The 24,770-nt window shown below is 35.3% G+C and overlaps 2 protein-coding genes across 7 annotated transcripts; one reads left to right on the top strand and one right to left on the bottom strand.

Moving 5' to 3' along the window:
• Positions 1-2,301: 2,301 nt before the first annotated feature.
• Positions 2,302-7,733, bottom strand: LOC105033163 (sister chromatid cohesion protein SCC2-like). The gene is made up of 6 exons (XM_073251936.1): positions 7,513-7,733; positions 5,105-5,836; positions 4,911-5,021; positions 4,603-4,834; positions 3,136-4,429; positions 2,302-2,745 (listed from the first exon to the last, which is right to left on the bottom strand). Exons 5-6 carry the CDS (start codon positions 3,223-3,225, stop codon positions 2,557-2,559), a joined length of 279 nt encoding a protein of 92 aa, XP_073108037.1. The 5' UTR covers positions 3,226-4,429; positions 4,603-4,834; positions 4,911-5,021; positions 5,105-5,836; positions 7,513-7,733; the 3' UTR covers positions 2,302-2,556.
• Positions 7,734-7,762: 29 nt separating this feature from the next.
• Positions 7,763-24,331, top strand: LOC105033162 (protein CHLORORESPIRATORY REDUCTION 7, chloroplastic). Of its 6 annotated transcripts, none has more exons than XR_012138604.1 (4): positions 7,763-7,928; positions 9,440-9,570; positions 16,295-16,623; positions 23,770-24,331. XR_012138604.1 is itself a non-coding variant. In XM_010907846.4 (3 exons), exons 1-3 carry the CDS (start codon positions 7,874-7,876, stop codon positions 16,565-16,567), a joined length of 459 nt encoding a protein of 152 aa, XP_010906148.1. In that variant the 5' UTR covers positions 7,765-7,873; the 3' UTR covers positions 16,568-16,795. The 6 variants fall into 6 exon arrangements, 1 of the variants encoding a protein (XP_010906148.1); XR_012138603.1 differs by having other exon boundaries at positions 23,757-24,331; XR_012138605.1 differs by lacking the exon at positions 23,770-24,331 and adding an exon at positions 20,768-20,992.
• The last annotated feature ends 439 nt before the right edge of the window (positions 24,332-24,770 follow it).

Raw genomic sequence — 24,770 nt, 5'->3', positions numbered from 1 at the left:
GAAAGGTTTGAGAGAGCTTGGGATGTGTTGGAAGAATAAAACAGAGGAAAAAAATCCATCGAGGGAGTTCAGAGCTCGACATATGGCGTATAGGGAGAGCTTTGAACTCTCCTTTTATGTATAGTATGGTATATAGATAAATTAGCCTGCTTGCAAAAGATACAGCATTTCATTCCATGAATCTAGATGGGTCATAGTCTTGTCTTTCATACACTGTAAATAAGTTTAGTTAATCTTGGTATCTTTTAATGGCACTCACCAATGTTGTCTACTCTCTTTATTTCTATGATGTCAGTGGCTTCAGAAAGAACATCAAGCGGTGTATGAGGGTGAATAAAAATCATATGGGACGGACACTATACGCTATCATATACGGCGGGCCTAATTTCATACCACGTCCTCTTTTTTTTGCATCTTAAAGAAAAAATCTAAAAGTCAAATAGGGATTAGATTTCTCCTACTAACGGAGTCTGTTAGTTTCATAATTTAAATAATAAAAAAAATAAAATACATATCTAAAAGAGACCTTTCATAACTGTCCATATCCATTATATTCCTCATCAAATCTCTTCATCCATTATCTTTCTCATCAAACCATTTTTCTTATCTGTAAGGTCTTCCTCCTGCATCTTTTTCTCCTCTTTCAAATTCCATATGCCATCCCTCCTATCTATGAGGTCTTTCTCGAATTCTTTTCTCCTATTCCAAATCTCTCTTCTTTTCTATGACCTTTGCATCTAAAAGTTCATGAAAACTGTGTATCATTTTATCTGGAGATGCGTGTGGGAATGTCAGATGAATATTTTATTTGATGTGTATCAATTGATCATATTTTGTGTATTTATAGATACTAAGTTGGATAAATTATATATCAATTAATCTATAGGTGTATATTGGATCGTTGCTGAGCATGTATCAGAAAAATTTATGATATGTATTAATAAGCCATCTAGTATATATCATTTACTCATGTACTATGTAAAAATGAGTGTTATGTTCTGAAAACTGTATATCATTTTATCTAGAGAGATGTATCAACTAATCATATACTGTGTACTGATGAATATTAAGTTTAATAAACTATCAATCAATTTAACTGTATGTGTGTATTGAATCATTGCTAGGTGTATCTCTAAAAAGCTTATAATATATATCACTGGACTATATATTTAGTGTATATCATATGATTATATAGTATGTATCAGTAAAAGATATATGCTGAAAATAAGAAAAAAAAATACATATATCACGAAACTAATAACTCTGTTAGTAAAAAAGCTCTTTGATTTTTAAATTGATTCTTAAATATTGATATTAAGAGAAATATAGTAAATTATGAAGTCCATCTTATATGATATTTTATAGTGCCTGCCCCATATGATTTTTGTTCTATGAGAACAACACAACCACGGATTTGTTTGCATAACATGAAGGAGAGGCTGCATGGGAAAAGAAGATGCTATAACATGTATATATTGAAAAATTGCAGGTTTCAATGATCAGAAAATAATTATTTTGACAAACAAATATTGTGAAATTTTTGCATGTGCAGTCCCAATCCTTTCCAACTTCCAATATGCTGGGATAATAAATTTAGAGCCCAAAATGAGATTTTACAGGAGAAAGAAATAATATTATTAACTCTGCCGGAGCTCTGGATAGAAGTGAAGGAATAATAGGAAATAAAGGTAGATGGATAACGGAAAATAGCTCTATCATGCCCACTAGCTGTTGTCAATTCTATGATTAAAGCCATAAACACATGACAGATAATCGCTCCAGCTCGACCAATGGATGTTCCCCATCCTGATGTTCTTGGGAAGCTTACAGAGATGATTCTGCCTGTAGCCACTGTCCATCACATCAGAACAATCTAGAGGCCTGATCAGCTGCAGCCATGTTACTCTTGCAGGTACTGGTCACCGAAGGTAGGAAACCAAAAATTCACAACCTACATGATGACCATGGAAGCATTATTGTTTATCACAGAATCGACCATGGCGTCCTCAAGGAACAATTAACACATTTCATTGGACACCATGGAAATCATTTTCTAATGGACATGAGATTGACAAAACTGGGGTAGGTTATGATGCATCAGAGAACCACATAACCTAGCTGATCAACTATACAACAGCCAATGTATAGCTTCCAAATCTCGAAGAACTCAATTTGGCTAGCAGAAATTCACTAAAAAGAAGGGTTTTAAAATTTATGACCATCATATTATTTGACACACCTGATTCAATTTTTTTTAAAAAAAGCTGCAAACATACCAGTGGAACCCAAGGACCATGAAGATACCAGAAAAAAAAATTGATCACTTTGAAACTGGAGCACAAGTTGAATAGTCTTGCTACCATAAAAAAAGAAAAAAAGGGGACCCTACAATCAAGCTTCCTAGTCATTGCTATTGACACTATTGAACAGTTCCCCACCCCAACCCTCCCATTTCACTAGAATCCTATGATGTACGGTAATGCTGAACCTGTTAAAATTACCATCACCGTCTGGTAACCTGCCACCATTGCTCATTTAGTTGCTAAAGTCGATCCTTCATGGCCCTCCTGTCCAATCATCATTATCATCTTGTCCATGCTCATCATCTTCACCTTTATCCCACAGTCCTTTTCCATCTCTCAAACTTTTTGGAGTAGGGCGTTTCCTCTTGACATTAGCTGTGCATGGAGCATAATTTATAGCATCTTTCCTAAAGCAACCACTCGAACTCCTGCATAGTGCAATCTGGAATCTTTTTTTATTGTTAGGGGCACGAGAAAAGCTCAACACTACAAGATGATAGATTTAAACATCTAAAGCCCAGTCATTAACAGGGCCATGGTTGGGAAAAGGGAAATGCAACATGAAATATTTTCACCCAAGTATTGCTCTATAGTTATATGACTAATTAGCCAATAAAATGAAAGCATATTTACATTAATGTGAAGCTGAAGACTGACCAAATTATTGATAGATTTATGTCCAACAAAATAGGTTTTCAACATTAGATAGGAAAAACGACAACCAAATGTCCAGAAGTTCCAAACACTTCATGGTGAAAAATATGAGACTATAATATTGGTAGTGCAGAAATACAGGGTGTAAATAAAGAAATCTGAAGTTTTAGTGGCAAACCCGGTATTTTTGAACCATATATTCATAGGAAGTAGGCAAATTGGCTGGAGCATCATGGATGTTGAAGGAAATATTTTGTTTAGATATCATATCTCCATGCTTTGGATGTTCCTTTAGAGAAAATGCCTAATTTGGAAAGAAACAGAGATTTCATTAACTGGCTCAAGATAATTTGATGTACATGCTCTGCAGCTACAAAGAACAGGCAAGAAATGACTACTAAGTTAACAAAAGAACAAGCCTAGCACCGGGCATCATTTATTTCAGGAGTTGCAGAGCTATTGCATCATGGCAATTAGCCTGAAAAAACAAACAAAATGTCAATAACCAATAGTAAATAATTTGTAAATGAGACTAAGATAACAATAAAATAGCACTACGATTATGGCCAAATGACAATCCGCGACTTCCATAAAAGAACAAAACCACATTAAATCATATATGGGAAAAATATGAAAGCAACATAGAAATGGAAGCTTCAATATAAATAGCCCATTGACAAAAACAGAGACAATGGTTCAATGTGCAGTTGATTCTCATCCTTCTGAAGCCAAACACCGAAAATTAATAGAAGCAAACAGAAAATTTGAATGCTTAGCATCTGTCAAAACCATTGCAACTGTTAACTGACTGAAAGAAATAGAAAGTGTGATCACTTGAAACTTTTATAGATCCTCTTTTGAAATACATGCAATATTAGACATGCTTTCAGGATTCGTTATCATGCTATGCTTAGATAAATGATTCACCCTAGATTCAGCATCCATATTTAGATTTTTGCTATGGAGCTTTAAAGAATACCATAGCTGTGAGAAGGAAATCCAGATTTTCATATTTTTTACAAGAGATCCAGCCCTAACTTATATTACTCGATTGATATCATAAATCAAGTAAAGAGGCTCATCAGGGCAAATAAATGAAAGAGATGCAAGAATTTCCATGCGATATCTGGAAAAAGGAGATATACTTTTCCGCACCAATGCTGATTAAATTACAATCTAGCATATGCATGATATTCAGATACTCATAGAAGAAAGCTAACTGATGAATAATTCCAGCCACCAGACTCAAATTTCTGCATCATTGAGTACATAAATTTGTTTCTTGAAACATGATTTCCTCGAATAAGCCTGTTATTTGAGATATTCCTGTCCTAACAAATGCCATGGAATTTCCATCAGATTTTTGTCTCACATTTCCTGATACTGTAGTTTGGTTGCTTGCAATGGATTGGGCAGACTTACATGACATCTGGAGGCCATGCCCCAAATGGATTTCAAAGAAAGAAGAATACCTGCAAAGATGCCATTATTATTCCATATATACTATGGCATTGTGGGGAAATAAATTGTATAGACAATATGGCTAATTAGATTTCCATACTTTTCATCCACGTTCATGAGAAAGTGATGGGCCAACTTTATGTTGAAAAAGAAGAGTAGAATAGTCAAGAAAGTAAGATCGCACCTCAAAAGCAGACTGAAGAACTTGTTCATTAATTCACATACAAGCATCTTTTCAAAGTACTATTCTGATGCAACTGAATAATTCCCCCACAGATGTTAGTGTCATCTGCACCAGGAGCCTCAAGCACTCCATTTGTTACATCTTCTGGATATTTATTTGCATTCTTATTGATAGAGTCCGCACCCAGTTGGCTTTCCAACTCCTGAAGATGTTCACACAGGTTTTGTAATGCCTGCATCCGATGAACAAGACAGGTTAAAATGGCATCACTGATAAAGGTATACATAACCAGGAAACAATACAAGTACCTTCAGTCGAAAAGCAGCATAAGAAGATAGTGAGCTCTATACCATCTTCCCAATATCCTTTTCCAACATGTACTCAGGCCTAGCTAGCAGTCAATATATATAACCTAATGCCTGCAAAACATAATGAACTAGAATTAAATGATTGAAACTGGAAATACAACATCATAAATAAAATCTAGGGGAAAAATGCTCACCTGCACAAAGAAAAAAATCATAATAAATTAATTGGTGCTGGGATGGCCCAGTCCACTGGACTGGCCCATCTCCAAAATAGCCCCAAGCCCATACACACACACACAAAAAAAAAAAAAAAAAAAAAAAAAAAAAAACAAAACAAAACAAAACAAAACAAAACAAAAAACAAAACAAAACAAAACAAAACAAAAAAACAAAACAAAACAAAACAAAACAAAAGAAATCTGGGCAAGTCCAGTGAAAAAGCGGACTCCTAGGGCTGACGAAATCCTAGGAAGTCATCTATAAATTGGACCCCCTCCCCTCCACGACACTTCACCATCGAGATGGGTCCTATAAGCCTGTTTCTTTGTTGGAGGGTCTTGTATCTCGCCTCACGTTCGAACTTCTGAATTGTTCTCCATGAAAGGCTCATAACTTCTCTCTATGGGAACCATAATGCATGTAGCTCTTCCAATGCCTTCTCCCTGTCAAGGAAAGCCTGCTTCTATGTAATAAGAACCCCATATTCCCAGAGTATGTCATTCAAAATTGCCCTCAGCTTATAGTTTCGATTTTGCCGAAGCTTGTTTTTCATGCAATTGGCAATCCACTTTGCAGTTGCCTGTTGGTGGCTAGCATCTTCTGATCTTACACAAATGTGCTCTGGTGTCAAGGGCCTTAATCTAAATGCGCTGACCTGGGGAGTTTTAATGCCATGAACATGCCATGTGCATACAGCTGCAGCACACCTGTGAAATACATCCACAGAATATATTCTTAGCAATATAGTTGACATGGCAAGCATAGATTGCAGCAACCACAACAGATAAGCTGCTTCAGTGAGAAACAAGCTTAAAAATGTGACTACAATATATAACTGTTTGAGCCGTGACGGGCATGCAGAGGGAATTGGGGTTCAAGTTTTGTTGGTGATAATTTTAATAAGATAAGCAGAAAGGAGGATGGATGGGATGAGTTGCAAAAATTAGAATCTAGACTCTTGAGGAAACATGCATGGAAGATTTCCCATGGGTTATCTGAAGGAAATAACCGGAGAATTTGTAATTGAGCGGAGTGTGAAAAGGGTTTAGTGTTGGACTTGGGGGAAGAAGGGTGTATAAAATTGGAGGAGAAAATATTAGAAGGTAAATTTGCATTTGCATTTTGGGTGATTGATCAAGTTGGAAGGAGTGTTATCTTCAGGACTTTGATCAATCATCAAGGTCTTAAAAAGTTGATTCACAAAATCATTAAATTGGAAGCAAAGAAGAAAAATGAAAAATAAACTGAGGGGATTGAAGCAGGATACTACAGAGTGGCAAGTTAAAATAGAAAGAATTCGTTGGAGCCTGAGATTTTAAATGATTTGGTTTTAAAGAGATATAAGCACCACAACAAGAATAAATATCAGGAATTGTGTCAGAGGTTTGTTGTCTAGGATACTTCTACTCTCTAGAAAGATAGTTGACAGGATAAGAGAATGGGCCCAAGCTTAAGACACTAGATTTGGAGATCAGTTGGAAGGGCGAGAGAGTTAGAGTTAGTCTAAAAATCATAATATGAAAAGAAAAAAGATTTAAAAACTAAAGATGGAGAAAGCTCAAGATACAAATAATTTCACCTTAATATTTTAGAAGCAAGACCATTTTTTTAAAGATGATGCAAAATCATTGGATAATCAGATAGCAATATCAAACGTATCAGATCTTTCATATGTTCAATGACATTTATAGTCCTAAAGGCTGTAAAAGGCAGTTAGGGGTTCTAATCCTTTTACTGCTTTACAAATCTATGTTTTTTAATAAAAAGACAATATATCACCGTTCACTCCTCCAATGTTGACTTCGATAGATTGTGCTTCATGTGTGAAGTCAAAAATGAGATGGCCTTAAACGATATGAGTTGCAGCTATCTGACTCTTCTTTGCTAGGAAGAATTTTGGTAAGAATTGGAAAATGTATCCTGAGACTAATTGATATCCTGAAAGTTTGTTTCAATGTAGAGAGAATCTAAGGTAAAATTCCATCTTCTATTTTATCCGCTTATTGGTTGATATTCATAGCATAATATTCCCTTTCAAACCATTTTTAATTAGGTGACAATCTTGAGAATAAAATCGCCTCCAAAGCCACAGAGAAGCTTCGCCTTCTCTCCCGCCTTCCCAAAAGATCGGAAACCCTAACTCCAATTCTAGCTCTCCAATCCAAAATTCTCGTTTCTGTTCCGAAACCAGAGGCGGGATCCAATTCCGATTTCGATTATTTCACAGCAATGGAGGAATCGAAGAAAACTAATTGGATCGTAAATTGGGAGAAAGGTTGAAGAAAACTGGACAACAATTCGAAAATGTCGAATAATTCGCACGGATCAGAAAGAAAACTATCGACAATTGGACTGAAACGGAAGAGAGAAGATCGAGAAGTACCATCAGATCATCAGAATCCGGAGGGGATCGAACTCTGGCAGCCGGAATCCGCCGGAGAGAGGAGGTGGAGGAGGGGGCGGGAGGGGCGTTCGAGGAATAGGATGTCAGGAGGGTGAGCGGAAGAGAGCAAAGTTTCAAACTGCGCCGGGGCATTTGAGTAATCTTAGTGCTCGTGGGGTAAGAATAGGAATACGGCATGGGGGTGGGGGTATCCTAGGAGCGAAAATTTGTCAACGTTATCCTCTCTCGGTTGCCTTCATCCGGGGCCCTATATTTCCGCCTCAGAGGATAAGGGCTGGAATGGGAAGAGAAGGATTCTTATACATATTGGAAGCCGGGGCAGGAGAAGGGAAAGGCTTTGATGGAGGGGGCTTTAAGGCAGCGTACTTTCACCAATGGAGTTCAAAGCTTCAATGGTTAGCGCGTTTTATTGCTCTGAAAAGAAAAAAATAATTTAGCACATTTACTTGCATAGCGTATAGTGATATTGTTTCTTATTTTGAAAAGATAATTTTAATCGTATGGTGAATTGGGCGACTGAAAAATTGATAGCTGCAAGGTTGAGATAGGCTTTAATTGTCTATAAGAGTGCTTTGTTTTTTGGGAATTTCATGACTTAGAGTTTCATGATTCTAGAAAATGGTGATTTTGTAAGAAAAGCAGAGGAGAGAACTTGAAAGCAAACATGAAACTTGGAGGGCTTAATGTTTTATTGCATCTGGGTGAATGAGAAAATGGTGTTTGAGGATGTGTGAGTCATTTTACTTTCTGATTTTGATTAAATTGGGCTAAGGTTCCTTCATGCATTGTCTGAGAATAATATCTTATGAACAATCAGGAAGAGCTTTGATGTCTAAATACATGAAAAGAGAATAAGGTTTCTTTCAATGATGGTAGTATGCTGAGCTGGGTATTTAAATTGCTTATCAAGGACATTGAAAGGTCAGAAACAAAACACAAAGAAAATGAGTTTAAGCAAATAAAAAGGATATTATGAGAAGCTGTTCTAAGACTATGAAAAGAAACAAGAGAAAACAATCCAAAATATTAGTAAAATGATTAAGCAAAGTTTTGCATCTCAGTAGGATGGGAGGCATCCCGGTCATCCTAACTCACTAGAAAATGAGACCAGATCTGGTTGGGGACTCTTAATCCCATCTTTGCAGTAAGAGAAGAAGAAAGAAGAAAAAAAGAAAATGAGAAGATGAAGAAAAATAAAAAAAAAGAAAAGAATGTAGAAGAAAAAGTAAGAAAAAAAAAGAAAGAAAAAAAATAGAGAAAAAAAAAGTAAAAAAAGAAAGAAGGGAAAAAAAGATGGAGGATGTCTACGGGGATATATGACCGAGGTTGTTATTGTGATAAAATAGAATGATGGGGCTTTTCATTCCATAGAGAAATCAGAAAATCTTTGTCCCATGAGATTTAAAATTTTGTGATTAAATACTACCTAATTTCAAAACATCCTGGAAACACAATGTTGTGTTATGACATGATATGTGGCCATGGTGGGCTCCCAACCATAGATGGGCATCCGAGTAATATATGAGTTGGTTAATATAGAAAAGATGAACATTCTTAAGGTCAAATATTTCTTAATGGAAAAATTGATAGAGATGCCATTTTGTAGTATTCTACTGTTGAATATAAGACTAACTGATATGACCAAACACCCATGTACACCACTTTCAAAATATTTGCACATGCTTGATGGTTAGAAAATTTGACATGCACTTGCAATACTAGGATAGTGCTTTATTTATTCAATATCTGTTATGGAATACATTCATGAATTTTGTATCATAACTACTTCAGAAGTTCAAAGAATATAACTGCTTTCCAATGAGGAAAAAACATTTATTGCTTTTTTTTTCCGGTCCCTCATGTCCCTTTTAGCATTGGTGTTATGTCATGTACCTCCTCTTTGTAGGCAAGCAGTCATCAGGATTTTTCAGAAAAACATCTTTTAGACAAAGGCTATCATTGCTAGCTGGTGATGTGTGCCCCATGGTCAATTTAGAACTGCCACAAATGAGGGAAAATAACAAGTTTCATGTAAAGGTACAGCATACCTTCTGCTCAAAACTTCATCCTGATATCTATCATCATTTGTTGCTGATCTATGAACTTTTTCTTTCTGTTGAAAGTGTGGTTGATTTTTCACATACGGGACTGGATACTGTGGTTAAGGAAATAAATGAACTAGAAGGGGCTATGCATACAATTTTATTGCCATAAAGCTTACAAGAGATGAATGTGACCTGAATATGGTATGACTTAGATCTTACTAGAGCTATAACTGAAGCATCTAATCGGCATACATGTGCACTTAAAGTATCATGAATTGTCAAATCCATAAGGTACCATAAAGTAAAAACAGAATTACACTTCAAATATTGAACAACATTGGTTCCTTGGTGCAGGGACTAAATTGTAGAAATAAGATTTCAGCTTTGTTTCCAATCCGATGCCTGGATACTTATTTCTTTTTAGTCCAGTTGAATGAGTAACAAAAGACATGCAAAATCTAGAGTTGGTAGAAGCTGCAAAAGATGTCACGTTATCATGTTTGAGGTCAAAAGTAGATTGAAGACTGTGCTCCACTGATGGAAGACATTAAGCACATGGTGCTGAGTTGCTTGTACCATTTTTCTTTTCATTTTCCCCAACCCTTTTTTGAAGAAGCTCCGAAACATCCCAAAAATCTACAAGATAGAAGCTAGGGGCATATTTGGTTTGCAATTAAAATCGGAATCAGAATTAGAATCGGAATGGAATGGAACGGCAATATCTTTTGACGTGTTTGGTTTGTGACTGAAATCGAAATCGAAATTAAAATTAGAATGAAATTTATTATGAAAGATATGAGAAGTAAAGAAAGAAGAAAAAATCACACTGACACGGTAATTTACATGGTTCGGCAATGTGCCTACTCCACGGACGAGGACAGAGCAAAAGAATTCCACTATAATAAAATAAAGTACAAAAATAATAGTTATCTCTCAAATCCAAAATCTCAATACACCCAAATCTCACACAAAAGAAAAGCTCTCAAGTCTAAAACTCTCACTCTCTTGCTTTCTTGCAGATGGTGGTGTAGAATGAGAATATATATAATAAGAGGAGAGAAATTTGAAGAGAATATTCAAAAAATAGTACTACCGGTTATGACCGATTCTCTTGATAGATTTTTTTAATTACTAAAATCATACTGCTAGTTATGACTGATTCTCTTGACAGATTTTTTTAATTGCCAAAATCATACTGCTGGTTATAACTGATTTCCTTAATAGATTTTTTCAATTTGCTGAGAACATAGTTGACCTTTGATTATTAAAATATTGGATTGATTCTATCATTTCTTTCCTTCTTGACTTGATTCTATAAGATCAATATGATTTAGATTATTCTGTTAGATTGATACCATGACAAATATACCATACGATAAAATAAAAAACTTAGCTCATAATTTAGAGCAACATAACAAATCTCTATCTTGGCTTAAAATTGAGTTAAGCTACTCTAAATATAGTAAAAACCTTCTCCATCTTCTCCACTGCTTTCCAAAAGAGAAGAAAAAAACTCAAATACTGCAAACACCAACCAAATCCAAGCAATGCTTGAACTTGATAATTGGAAGAGACTTTGTTAACATATCAGTTGAATTATCTACAGTACCAATCTTAGTCACAGTAACATCACCCTGTGAAATAATATTACGAATAAAATGATACCTCACATCAATGTGCTTTGTCCTCTCATGAAACATTTGATCTCTAGCTAGATGGATAGTGCTCTGACTATCACAATGAACAACAGTCACATCATGTACCAAACTGAGTTCACAAAACAAGCCTCTCAGCCAAATAGCTTCTTTAATAGCTTCTGTCATTGCAATGTACTCAGCTTCTGTTGTCGATAAAGCAACAATAGGCTATAAAGAAGTTTTCCAACTAATAGCACATCTACCACGAATAAATACATAACCTGTAATGGGTCTCCTCCTATCAAGGTCTCTTGCAAAATCAAAATCAACAAAACCAACCATATTGCTGTCATGTCTTCCGAACTCTAAGTAAACATCAGAAGTACCTCACAAATATCTAAATATCTATTTGACTGCTTGCCAATGCTCTTTACCAGGATTAGACATATGCTTACTAACAACACTGACTGCATGTGAAATATCTGGACGAGGACAAATCATGGTATACATAAGACTGCCAACAGCATGAGAGTAAGGAATGCCAGATATTTGATCTTTCTCATCATCTGACTGAGGAGATAAACTAACTGAAAGTCTAAAGTGAGCAGCAAGTGGAGTACTAACTGATTTGGCATCCTTCATATTGAAATGCTCCAATATTTTCTCAGTATACTTCTTTTGAGTTAAATGAAGCAATCCTACCTTCCAATCTCACTGAATCTCCATATCAAGAATTTTTCTGACTATTTCCAAATCTTTCATTCCAAACTCACTGCTAAGCTATGATTTTAACCTGTCAATCTCAGACATATCTTTCGCAGTAATAAGCATATCATCTACATACAACAATAAATAAATAAAGGATCCATCAACAAGCTCTTTTAAGTACACACAATTATTGTATTTACTTTTGAAATAACCATAATCTACCATGAAAGAATCAAATCACTTATTCTATTATCGAGGAGACTGTTTTAATCCGTATAGCAATTTTTTAAGCAAGCATACATAATCCACCATGCCTTCAATAACAAAACCTTCAGGTTGATGCATGTAAATGGTTTCTTCAAGTTCCCTATGTAAGAATGCTGTCTTAATATCAAGCTGCTCTAACTCCAAATTATGCATGGCAACTAAGGTGAGTAACACACGAATAGAGCTATACTTGACTACTGGAGAGAAGACATCATTAAAATCAATACCAGTAATCTGATTGTAGCCTTTAGCTACCAAACGTGCTTTATATCTAGCATCTTCTACTTCAGGGATACTTTCTTTCTTCTTGAAAATCCACTTGCAACCTACAATCTTCTTTCCTTCAGGTGGTTTTATCAAGTCTCAAGTATTATTCTTATGCAGAGACTCAATCTCTTCATGCATGGCCACTAACCACTTAGTAGAATCAATATCAGAAATTGCTTCTGAATATATAGAGGGCTCGCCAGTGTCACCTATCTCTTGAGCTACAGATAAAGCATAAGCAATAAAATCAGCATAACTAGATTGTGCAACATGGCTATACCTGACAGGTGGCTTTATCTTCCTCCTCTGTTTATGCTTGGCAATGCAACAAGGCTCATCTTGTTGTGAAGTCTGCTCTGAATTAACTTCTAGCATTTGTTCTGAATGAAACTCAGGAGTAAAATCTTGCAAAGGATTAGAATCAACTGCTCCCAGCTCCACCTGCTTGATGTTATCTTTAATCTGTGTAGATTCAGAGCTAATAGTATTTTTCTTTCTAGGATTAATTATAGCATATTCATCAAAAGTAACATCTCTACTAATGATAAATTTTGATGATTTGGAATTAGGACACCATAATCTAAATCCTTTCACCCCAGATGCATAGCTAAGAAAAATATATTTTTTAGCTTTAGGCTCTAGCTTTCCTTCATCAATATGAGCATATGCAGGACAATTAAACACTCTCAAATTAGAATAATTAGGAGGATTACTGGACCATACCTCTTCAGGAGTCTTGATCTCGATAGCTAAAGCAGGAGATTTATTCATCAAATAACATGCAGTGGAGACTGCTTCTGTCTAGAATTGCTTAGACAAGCTAGCATTCAAAAGCATGCATCGTGCTTTCTCCAATAAAGCTCTATTCATACGCTCAGCTACCCCATTCTGCTGTGGTGTGTACCTCACAGTCTTGTGTCTAATAATACCTTCATTTTTACAGTATTCATCAAACTCAGAAGAACATAATTCTAGCCCATTATCAGTTCTGAGTCACTTAATCTTCTTATCAGTCTGCTTCTCTATCATCACCTTCCACTGCTTGAAGTTCTTGAACACTTCACCCTTGTGCTTCAATATGAACATCCAAGTCTTCTTGGAGTAATCATCAATAAAAGTCAATATATATTGAGCACCACCTATGGAAGGAACACGTGAAGGCCCCTAGAGGTCAGAATGAATATAGTCTAAAGTAGTTTTTGTTCTGTGAACTCTTGCACTGAAGCTAACTCTCTTTTGCTTTCCAAAAACACAATGCTCACAGAAATCCATCTTTCCTACACTTTGACCACAAAGAAGACCTCTCTTACTTAAAAGGAGTAGTCCTCTCTTATCCATATAACTAAGTCTCATGTCCCACAGCTTGGTAAGCTTTGAGTTAGATATGGAAGATATAGAAACTACAACTGAACCAATAATAGTAGCACCTTGCATGACATATAAATTTGGAAACAGTCTTTTTGCTTTCATAGCAACTAAGGCACCTCTACTGACCTTCATGACTCCACTTTCAGATAAATACTTGTACCCTTTAGCAACAAGAGTACCTAAAGAAATTAGATTTTTCTTCATCTCAGGGACATGCCGAACATCTGTCAAAGTCCTCACTACACCGTTATGCATCTTAATTCGAATTGTTCTTATCCCTATAATTTTACAAACTGCATTGTTGTCCATTAGGACAACTTCACTGCTCACAGTCTCATAAATAGAGAACCAATCCCTATTGGGACACATATGGAAAGAACAAGCCGAATCCATGAGCCAGTTATTTCTAAAATAAGCATCACTGGTTGCAGCAAGAACATAGTCAGCACCATCAGAATCTTCTCCCGTAACATTAGCTTCTACCTATTTTTCAATATTTTTCTGATCCTGTTTGTTATTCTGTTCCTTATTTTTTAATTTATAATATTCAGATTTAGTATGCCCCTTTTTCTTGCAGTAATGACAAGTCAAGTTTTTATTTCTTGATTTAGATCTATACTTCTAGCTACTGTTATCTGAACCTCTATCATTAGACCTTCCCCTAGCAACTAAAGCATCACCTTGTCCTTTGGTAATACTCTCAGATATATGCTTTTCAAGTAGCTCCTTAGAAAATAATGTAGCTTTAACATCTTCTAAGGATATAGTTTCTTTACCAAAAAGAAAGATTTCTCTAAAATGCTTATAAGAGGGAGGTAAAGAACACAATAATAATAGGGCCTCATCTTCCTCTTCAATCTTAACATCAATAGACTTTAAATCTGTAATAATGAAATTAAATTCATCAATATGAGTTTTCATGAATATACCTTCAATCATGCATAGTATGTATAAACGGTGCTTCAAATATAACTTGTTGGTAAGAGATTTTGTCATATACAAAAATTCTAACTTCAACCATAAGCTAGCATCTGTCTTCTCTGAAAGCACCTCTTGCAAAATGCCATTAGACAGACACAAGTGGATTGCTGTCAAAGCTTTATTATCCATCTCCTCTTTCCGCTCTTCTGTCAAATTACTGGGCATCTTCTATTTTCCTAGCAGTGCCTTTTTCAAGCCTTTCTATGTTAGGACTGCACGCATCTTAACTTACCATAAATTAAAATTGTCAGTACCATCAAACTTTTCAATATCAAATGATGAAGAAGCCATAGTGATTGATCTCACGAAACTGGCTCTGATACCAGTTTGTTATGAAAGATATGATAAGTAAAAAGAGAAGAAAAAATCACACTGACACAGTAATTTACGTGGTTCGGCAGTGTGCCTACTCCACGGACGAGGACAGAGCAAAAAAATTTTACTATAATAAAATGGAGTACAAAAATAATAGTTATCTCTCAAATTCAAAATCTCAATACACCCAAATCTTACACAAAAAAGAAGCTCTTAAGTCTAAAACTCTCACTCTCTTGCTTTCTTGCAAATAGTAGTGTAGAATGGGAATATATATAATAAGGAGATAGAAATCAGAAGAGAATATTTAAAAAATAGTACTATCGGTTATGATCGATTCTCTTGATAGATTTTTTTAATTGTCAAAATCGTACTGTTGCTATAACTGATTCCCTTAATAGATTTTCTCAATTGCTAAGATCTGGTTATGACTGATTCTCTTGACAGATTTTTTTAATTATCAAAAAAATCGTACTGCTGGTTATGACTGATTCCCTTAACAGATTTTTTTCAATTGCTGAGATCATAGTTGACCCTTGATTATTGAAATTTTGGATTGATTCTATCATTTCTTTCCTTCTTGACTCGATTCTATTAGATCAATATGATTCAGATTATTCTGTCAGATTGATACCATGACAAATATACCATACGATAAAAGAAAAAATTAGCTCATAATTTTAGAGTCACGTAACAGAATTCGAATGCTAGAGGAGAGTAGAGATTAAGCTTTGGTGGATTGAGGCATTCCTATTCTTCTATGGAATCAGAATGAGAATGGAATTTTTTTAACGAAGCAGCTGGAATGGGAGACTCATTCTCATTCCCATTTTAGAGTTCAGCTCCCTCCAACCAAATATGTCTTGGGAGATTATGTTAAAGAATATGAATTATGTCTTTTCACTTGATATTTTACTTTATTCACTACCTCATACTCATGGTGCTTCTTCAGGTTTTTTTGCATATGTATGAACAGATCTTTTAAAATAAATTCCTTTTTATCTGCGTCTGTCAGATTTTCAATCTTAAAAGTAAATCAGCATGGATAGATGAACTCTCTCTCCATTCTTATATGCATTTTCTGCACTCGAATTGTGTTGCTTTTGCAGATTAAAACAACATGCTATTGCTAATTGCAGCATCTCCCATTACTGACTGAGAAAGCATGAGCAGGTTTCTGCAGTTAGGAGGAGAAGGGCGTATTTACAATCCGATACTTATGTTTTGCTAGAACCTGGAAAAAGCGAAGAATTCGTTTCAGAGGATGAACTTAGGGTCAGGCTGAAGGGCTGGCTGGAAAATTCGCCTGGCAATGTCTTGCCACCTGATCTTGCCAGGTTCGATAGCATTGATGCTGCCGTTTCTCACCTTGTGAGGTCTGTTTGTGAGCTTGAGATTGATGGCGAGGTTGGCTCCATACAATGGTACCAAGTTCAGCTGGAATGAGAGGGCCTCTAAAGCGTGTCATTAACTTGCTAGAATTGGGGGAAAGATCCTTTCAGGTCAGCATTCTTGTAAATTCATTAAAGAATTTCCAATACATGTATGAAAGCTCATGCAATCAACAGAGGTAGCAACGGACCTTTTGGGTCTTATGCGTCATAAAGTAATATGGTTATAGCTGTAAGTTGCGCAAGATGCAAAATACAATTGTTTCTTTCCTTTTTTGATTCATTTATATTCTGCAAGCTTTATTGCCATTAGTCATTTACATACTCGAAAGTGCCATCCAAAAATCTTTACTTTTTTTTTTTTGTAATACATATATTTGGCATAGAAAATAGAACATGACCTTTGATGGAAAATTATTGCAGATTAATGTGCAGAAACATCTTGGACACTTATTTTCGGAATTTAATATCTGCTCTACATACAATGATGCCTAATGTAATAGCCCAGCCTGTTTGAACTCTTGGACTGGCCTAAACTAAATGGGCCCAAAACCACCAGATCATGTGTGTGGCACATGAAAGGAGAGGAGAAAGAAGACTCCAGTTAGGAGTCATCTTTTCTCTTGATTCCATCAAGATCGGGGCTGAGGGAGTTCAGATTAGATTAGGAAAACTCCTCTACAAAAGCCCTTTCCCCCTCCCTTAGATTTACACCTTGAAGTTACATTTGGTGTATCGCTAGACAATCTTGGAAGGTAATGTGAATTGCCTTCAGGATAAATTGCCACCACTAAATTATCAGTAATATTAATTATTGTGTTTGGTACACACAAGTAATGCTACAGTAAAATTATTAAAAATTTTGATTGACATGTTTGGTATGACAATCAGATTATCGGTAATGTGAAATCAGATTTTCAAAATATCTCCAATAATTTTGTCTAGATGCTCTTCTCTTTCTCTGATGAGAAGTGGTGGGAGTGGTGTGGGTATGGTGGTAGCACGGAGAAGTGGTGGGCCAGAGGGTATGGAAAACCACGAGCATTAGGGGGTTGGGGAGGGGGCGGGCACGTGTAGAGCCATGGGGGTGGTGGGGACGGATGTGAAGGAGCTATGGGGAGATGGTAGGGGACAAGGGCAGAGGAGCCATAGGCAGGCAAAGGGAGATGGAGGAGCCACAGGCCGGGGGCGCATGCGGAAGAGGGTGGGGGGAGGGTTGGGCAATAGGTTTTGTATGATTTTTTTTAGGGATAATTTTGTTCAAAATTTTTATTGCAACATTGCCAAAGAAGTGGTAATTTGGATAGCCATCCCTTCCCGAGACAATCCAGATTAACTCCTATGAGGCAATCTGAATTACCAAGATAATCTAGATTACCACCTAAAAAGCATACCAAATACAGTAATCCAGATTACCACATTAAATTGTTAGCAGTCTAGATAGATTGCTAGCTACTAAATGCAACTTGAGTTATTTGAGAAATCACCAGGAGTTCTCTAGGATTTCTCAAGGTTTCTTCATGGGTTGCTACTGGAAAAGAGGTCACCGGAACCTTACTCTAGCCATCAGAGTATGGTAAGCTCCTTCCTGCTCCTTTTCGTCTCTATTTTTGGTCGTTTCCTTGTTGCTGGTGCTTGATTGGAGCCGGCAAGCTGCTAGTTTAGTCAAAATAGGGCAGTCCCTATTTTCTTTTATTTTCCTCAATCATCATCAGCAACAGCCATTGTTAGGGCCGTCACCATGGCCATGGCTTTTGCCGCCGTCGAGAGCCACCATGGGCGGCTGGCCCCAGTTTTCCATGGCCATGTGAGGGAGGAGAAACGGGGAATAGACCCTATTTTGGGAAGAGAAGAAGAGAGGATTCTTCTCTCTCTTCTCTAGTTTATAATAATTAATTAACTATTTAATTAGTTAATTATTTAGTTACTTATTTTCTCTCTTTTTAAATGGATTATGGGAAATTTTAGAAAGAAAAAATTTTGAGACTGGGGGTGGAGCCTGATGAACCCTGATAGAGGATTCTAGATAATTAATTTGATTTATTGAATTTATTTTGTAATATTAATTTGAATATATAGGAGAGCAATCCATCGGATGAGAGAACATCGAGTAGGGTTTTGATGCCTAATCATAATCTAGTGGATCCAGTTTATGGCTAATTAAGGTAAAAATTTCTGTACATAAACACTATTATATATGCTATTTTTACCATTGAAACTGTATCGTTGGTTTTGCATCGTTGGATTCGTATAGATGGATTTGTTATGTTTTGTGACACTATTATTTTTTGTAAGATTTTTTAGCATAAATACATTATGTGTCAACTATATATATGTATCAGTGATTGATGGCACGATTAAATAGGTATGATATACTTATCTTAATCATACTGTGGACTAAAATTGATTTAATGAAATCAATTTCATTAAATCGGATAGAAAGAATATAGTTTGGATTAGCCTCATCATATGGAATAGCCTCCATTGATTTATATGTGAAAATTGATTCGATAAAGATCAAGAAATAATTGGCCAGGAGTTTATACCTGGGATAGCCCCCACGGCTTATGCATGAGAATTTGACTGGAGAAAGAATATAAAAATTTGATTTGATAAAAATCATGAAAATTTGATCCAACAAAGATCGAGGCATGATCTTGGTTAGTCCAAAGTCAGAAATAAAAAGATTAAAAAATTTAAAATTATGATAAGAGAAATAGATGACAAGACATGACATAAATACTGAATAAAAGGATTCACTTGTTGACATATGGTGACACTCTCTTTTGACAAGATATATATTTGACAATTGATTATATGATTATTTGAGTTATTCTGGATATATGATATCAGATTTCATACTTGATGCTTATTACTACTTTCAAGTTATATTATAATATTGGTATGGATGTATAGAGATTCTTACTAGGCTATATAAAGCTTACCTTCCTCTATTTTTCTTTTCTTCTCAGAGTTACAGAATGCTCATGGTTGGGATTTGGATTTACGGGTGAGTGGATGAATAGATAGAATGTTATTAATATTTGACTAAATGATTAAAAGAATTAAATTTATAATTATGTAAATTTTATTAATTATTTTAAAAATTAGATCATTATGGATGTTGAGATTATATCAGATTTTAAGACTTTGTATATTCTTTAGGATCTTATCTTAAGAAGTGTACGGCCATCACATATCCGACTGGGAAACCAGGTTCAGGGTGTGACACCTAGCCAGTCCAATTTCCAGTAGGTCATTTCTTTGCAAAGAAATGCAATATGCAGTAGCTTCAGAAGGCCATGTACTGACAACATCTGATGCATAGAAGAAGAAGTTTCTACCCTTGTTTCAGGCTTCACAAGAACATGGAGTACAATTAAATACTTAAATGTGAAAATCCATTTCAAAAATTTTAAAAAGCTAGGTAGTAGATTAGCCGAAGGCAAAATTCTGAATTACTTAGTGTTATATGGCTCTAAAATTATGAGCCTAGTTTTATATTTTATCCTTTGGTGTCTTAGTTATCTATAAATAGGATATATGGTATATTTGTTATGGTATCAATCTGACAAAATAATCCAAATCATATTGATATCATAGAATCAAGTTAAAGGGGAAAGAAATGATAGAATCAAACCAAGATTTCAATAATCAAGGGTCAACTATGATCTCAATAATCAAAAAAATTTATCAAGAAAATCAGTTATAACCAGTAGTATGATTTTGGCAATTAAGAAAATTTATCAAGGGAATCGATCATAACCAGCAATATGATCTTGATAATTAAAAAAATCTGTAAAAAAGATCGATCATAACCGACAGTACTATTTTTTTTGAAGATTTCACTCTAATTTCTCTTCCCTTATTATATATATTTTCATTCTACACAACCATCTACAGAAAGCAAGAGAGCGAGAGTTAGACTTGAGAGGTTCTCTTTTGTGTGAGGTTTGGGTGTATTGAGATTTTAGATTTGAGAGACACCATTATTTTTGTACTTCATTTTATTATAGTAAAATTTCTTTGCTCTATCTTCGCCTGTGGAGTAGGCACACTGTCAAATCATGTAAATTACTATGTCTATGTGATTTTTTCTTATCTCTTTACTTCTCATATCATTCATAACAAACTGGTATCAGAGCCAGTTTCGTGAGATCAATCACTATGGCTTCTTCATCGTTTGATATTGAGAAGTTTTAATTTATAACAAGTTAAGATACGTGCAGTCTTAACATAGAAGGGTTTGAAAAAGGTGCTGCTAGAAAAAGAGAAGATGTCGAGTAATTTGACAGAAGAGCAGAAAGAGGAGATAGATGACAAAGCTTTGACAGTAATCTATTTGTATTTGTCTGATGGGATTTTGCGAGAGATACTTTCAGAGAAGACAGCTACTAGCTTGTGGTTGAAGTTGGAATACTTGTATATGACAAGGTCTCTTATCAATAAATTATATTTGAAGCACCATTTATACATACTACACATGACTAAAGGTACATCCATGAAAACTCATGTTGATGAATTTAATTTTATTATTACAGATTTGAAGTCTATTGATGTTAAAATTGAAGAGGAAGACGAGGCCCTATTATTGTTATGTTCTTTACCTCCTTTTTATAAGCATTTTAGAGAAATCTTTCCTTTCGATAGAGAAATCATATCCTTAGAAGATGTTAAAGCTGCATTATTTTCTACGGAGTTACTTGAAAAGCATATGTCTGGGACTATTATCAAAGGATGGTGTGATGCTTTAGTTGCTAGGGAAAAGTTTAATGATAGGGGTTCAGGTAACAGTAGCCAGAAGCATAGTTCTAAATCAAAAAATAAAAATATGACTTACCATTACTATAAGAAAAAGAGGCATAATAAATCTGAATGTTATAAATTGAAAAATAAGAAACAGAATAACAAACAGGGTCAGGGTCAGGGTCAGAAAAAGATTAAAAAACAAGCAGAAGCTAATGTTGTAGGAGATCTTAATGGTGCTAACTATGTTCGTGCTACAACTAGTGATGCTTATTTTAGAAATAATTGGCTCATGGATTCAGTTTGTTCTTTCCACATATGTCCTAATAGGGATTGGTTCTCTACATATGAGATTGTGAGCAGCGGAGTTATCCTAATGGGCAACAATGCAATTTGTAAAATTGTAGGGATAGGAATAGTTCGAATTACGATGCATGATGGTGTAGTGAGGATTTTGACAGATGTTCGGCATATCCCTGAGATGAAGAAAAATCTAGTTTCTTTAGATACTCTTAATGCTAAAGGGTACAAGTATTCATCTAAAGATGGAGTAATGAAGGTCAGTAGAGGTGCCTTGGTTGCTATGAGAGCAAAGAGATTGTTTCTAAATTTATATCTTGCAGGGTGCTACTATTATAGGTTTAGTTGCAGTTTCTATATCTTCCATATCTGACTCAGAGCTTATCAAGCTGTGGCACATGAGACTTAATCATATGGGTGAGAGAGGACTACTCCTTTTAAGTAAGAGAGGTCTTCTTTGTGGTTAAAGTGTAGGAAAGATAGATTTCTATGAGTATTGTATTCTTGGAAAGTAAAAGAGAGTTAGCTCCAGTGCAGAAGTTTACAGAATAAAAGCTACTTTAGACTATATTCATTCTGACCTTCAGGGGCCTTCACATGTTCCTTCCATAGGTGGTGCTCGATGTATGCTAATTTTTATTGATGTTTACTCTAGGAATACTTGAGTGTTCATACTGAAGCATAAGGGTGAAGTATTCAAAAATTTCAAGCAGTAGAAGGTGATGATAGAGAAGCAGACTGGTAAGAAGATTAAGCAACTCAGAACTGATAATGGGCTAGAATTCTATTCTTCTGAGTTTGATGAATACTATAAGAATGAAGATATTATTTGACATAAGATTGTGAGGCATATACCACAGCAGAATGGGATAGCTAAGCATGTGAATAGAACTTTATTGGAGAAAGCACGATGCATGCTTTTGAATGCTAGCTTATCTAGGCAATTTTGGGCAGAAGCAGTCTCTACTGTATACTATTTGGTGAATAGATCTCCTACTTCAGCTATTGAGTTCAAGACTTTTGAAGAGGTATGGTCTGGTAATCCTTCTAATTATTCTTATTTGAGAGTGTTTGGTTGTCCTGCATATACTCATATTGATGAAGAAAAGTTAGAACCTAGAGCTAAAAAATATATTTTTCTTAGCTATGCATATGAGGTGAAAGGGTTTAGATTATGGTGCCCTAATCCCAGTCACCAAATTTATCATTAGTAGAGATGTTACTTTTGATGAGTATGCTATGATTAATCCTAGACAGAAAAATACTATTAGCTCTGAATCTATACAGATTAAAGGTAACATCAAGCAGATGGAGCTGGGAGCAGTTGATTCTAATTCTTTGTAAGATTTTACTCCTGAATTTAATTCAGAATAGATGCTAAAAGTTAATTCAAAGTAGACTTCACAACAAGATGAGTCTTACTACATTATCAAGCATAGACAGAGGAGGGAGATAAAGCCACCTATCAAATATAGCCATGTTGCACAATCTAGCCATACTGATTTTGTTGCTTATGCTTTGTCTGTAGCTCAAGAAACAAGTGATACTGGCGAGCCCTCTATATATTCAAAAATAATTTCAGATGTTGATTCTGTTAAGTGGTTAGTGGCCATGCATGAAGAGATTGAGTCTCCGCATAAGAATAATACTTGAGATTAGGTGAAACCACCTGAAAGAAAGAAGATTGTTGGTTGTAAGTAGATTTTTGAGATAAAAGAAGGTATCCTTGGAGTAAAAGATGCTAGATATAAAGCATGTTTGGTAGCTAAAGGCTACTGTCTGGTTACTGGTATTGATTTTAATGATGTCTTCTCTCCAGTAGTCAAACATAGCTCTATTCATGTGTTACTCTCCTTAGTTACCATGCATAATTTGAAATTAGAGCAGCTTGATATTAAGACAGTCTTTTTACATGGAGAACTTGAAGAAACCATTTATATGCATCGGCCTGAAGATTTTGTTATTGAAGGCATGGAGGATCACATATGCTTGCTCAAGAAATCGCTACATGGATTAAAACAATCTCCTTGACAGTGGTATAAGCGATTTGATTCTTTTATGGTGGGTTGTGATTATTTTAGAAATAAATATGATAGTTGTGTGTACTTTAAAAAGCTTGTTGATGGATTCTTTATTTATTTACTGTTGTATATGGATGATATGCTTATTACTGCTAAGGATATATCTGAGATTGACAGGTTAAAATCACAGTTTAGCAGTGAGTTTGAGATGAAAAATTTGGAAGTAGCCAGAAAAATTTTTGGTATGGAGATTCAGCGAGATCGGAAGGCAGGATTGCTTCACTGAACTCAAAAGAAGTATATTGAGAAAGTTTTGGAGCATTTCAATATCAAAGATGCCAAACCGGTTAGTACTCCACTTGCCGCCCACTTTAGACTTTCAGCTAGTTTATCTCTACAGTCAGATGATGAGAAAGATCAAATGTCTGGCATTCCTTACTCTAGTACTGTTGGCAGTCTTATGTATACCATGATTTGTACTCTCCTAGATATTTCATATGCAGTCAGTGTTGTTAGCAAGTATATGTCTAATCATGGTAAAGAGCATTGGCAGGTAGTGAAATGGATATTTAGATATTTGCAAGGTACTTCTGATATTTGTTTAGAGTTCGGAAGATATAGCTGCAGTGTGGTTGGTTTTGTTGATTCTGATTTTATAAGAGATCTTGATAGGAAGAGATCCATTACAGGTTATATATTCACTCTTGATGGATGTGCTATTAGTTGAAAAGTTTCTTTATAGCCTATTGTTGCTTTATCGATTATAGAGACATAATATATTGTAGTGACAGAAGCTATTAAAGAAGCTATTTAGCTGAGAGGCTTATTTTGAGAACTCAGTTTGATACATGATGTGACTGTTGTTCATTGTGATAGTCAGAGCACTGTCTATTTGTCTAGAGATCAGATGTTTCATGAGAGAACAAAGCACATTACCGTGAGGTATCACTTTATTTGTGATATTATTTCATAAGGTGATGTTACTGTGATAAAAATTGGTACTGTAGATAATTCAACTGGTATGTTAACAAAATCTTCCAATTGCCAAGTTAAAGTATTGCTTGGATTTGGTTGGTGTTTGCAGCATTTGAGTTTTTTCTTCTCTTTCGAAAAGTAGTGGAGAAGATAGAGAAGGATTTTGCTATGTTTGGAGTAGCTTGACCCAATTTTAAGCCAAGATAGAGATTTGTT

The sequence above is a fragment of the Elaeis guineensis genome, chromosome 2 (assembly GCF_000442705.2).
Source record: "Elaeis guineensis isolate ETL-2024a chromosome 2, EG11, whole genome shotgun sequence".
Classification (NCBI taxonomy): domain Eukaryota; kingdom Viridiplantae; phylum Streptophyta; class Magnoliopsida; order Arecales; family Arecaceae; genus Elaeis; species Elaeis guineensis.
Note: the sequence above shows the minus strand (reverse complement) of the source record. Positions and strands in the feature narration are given on the sequence as shown.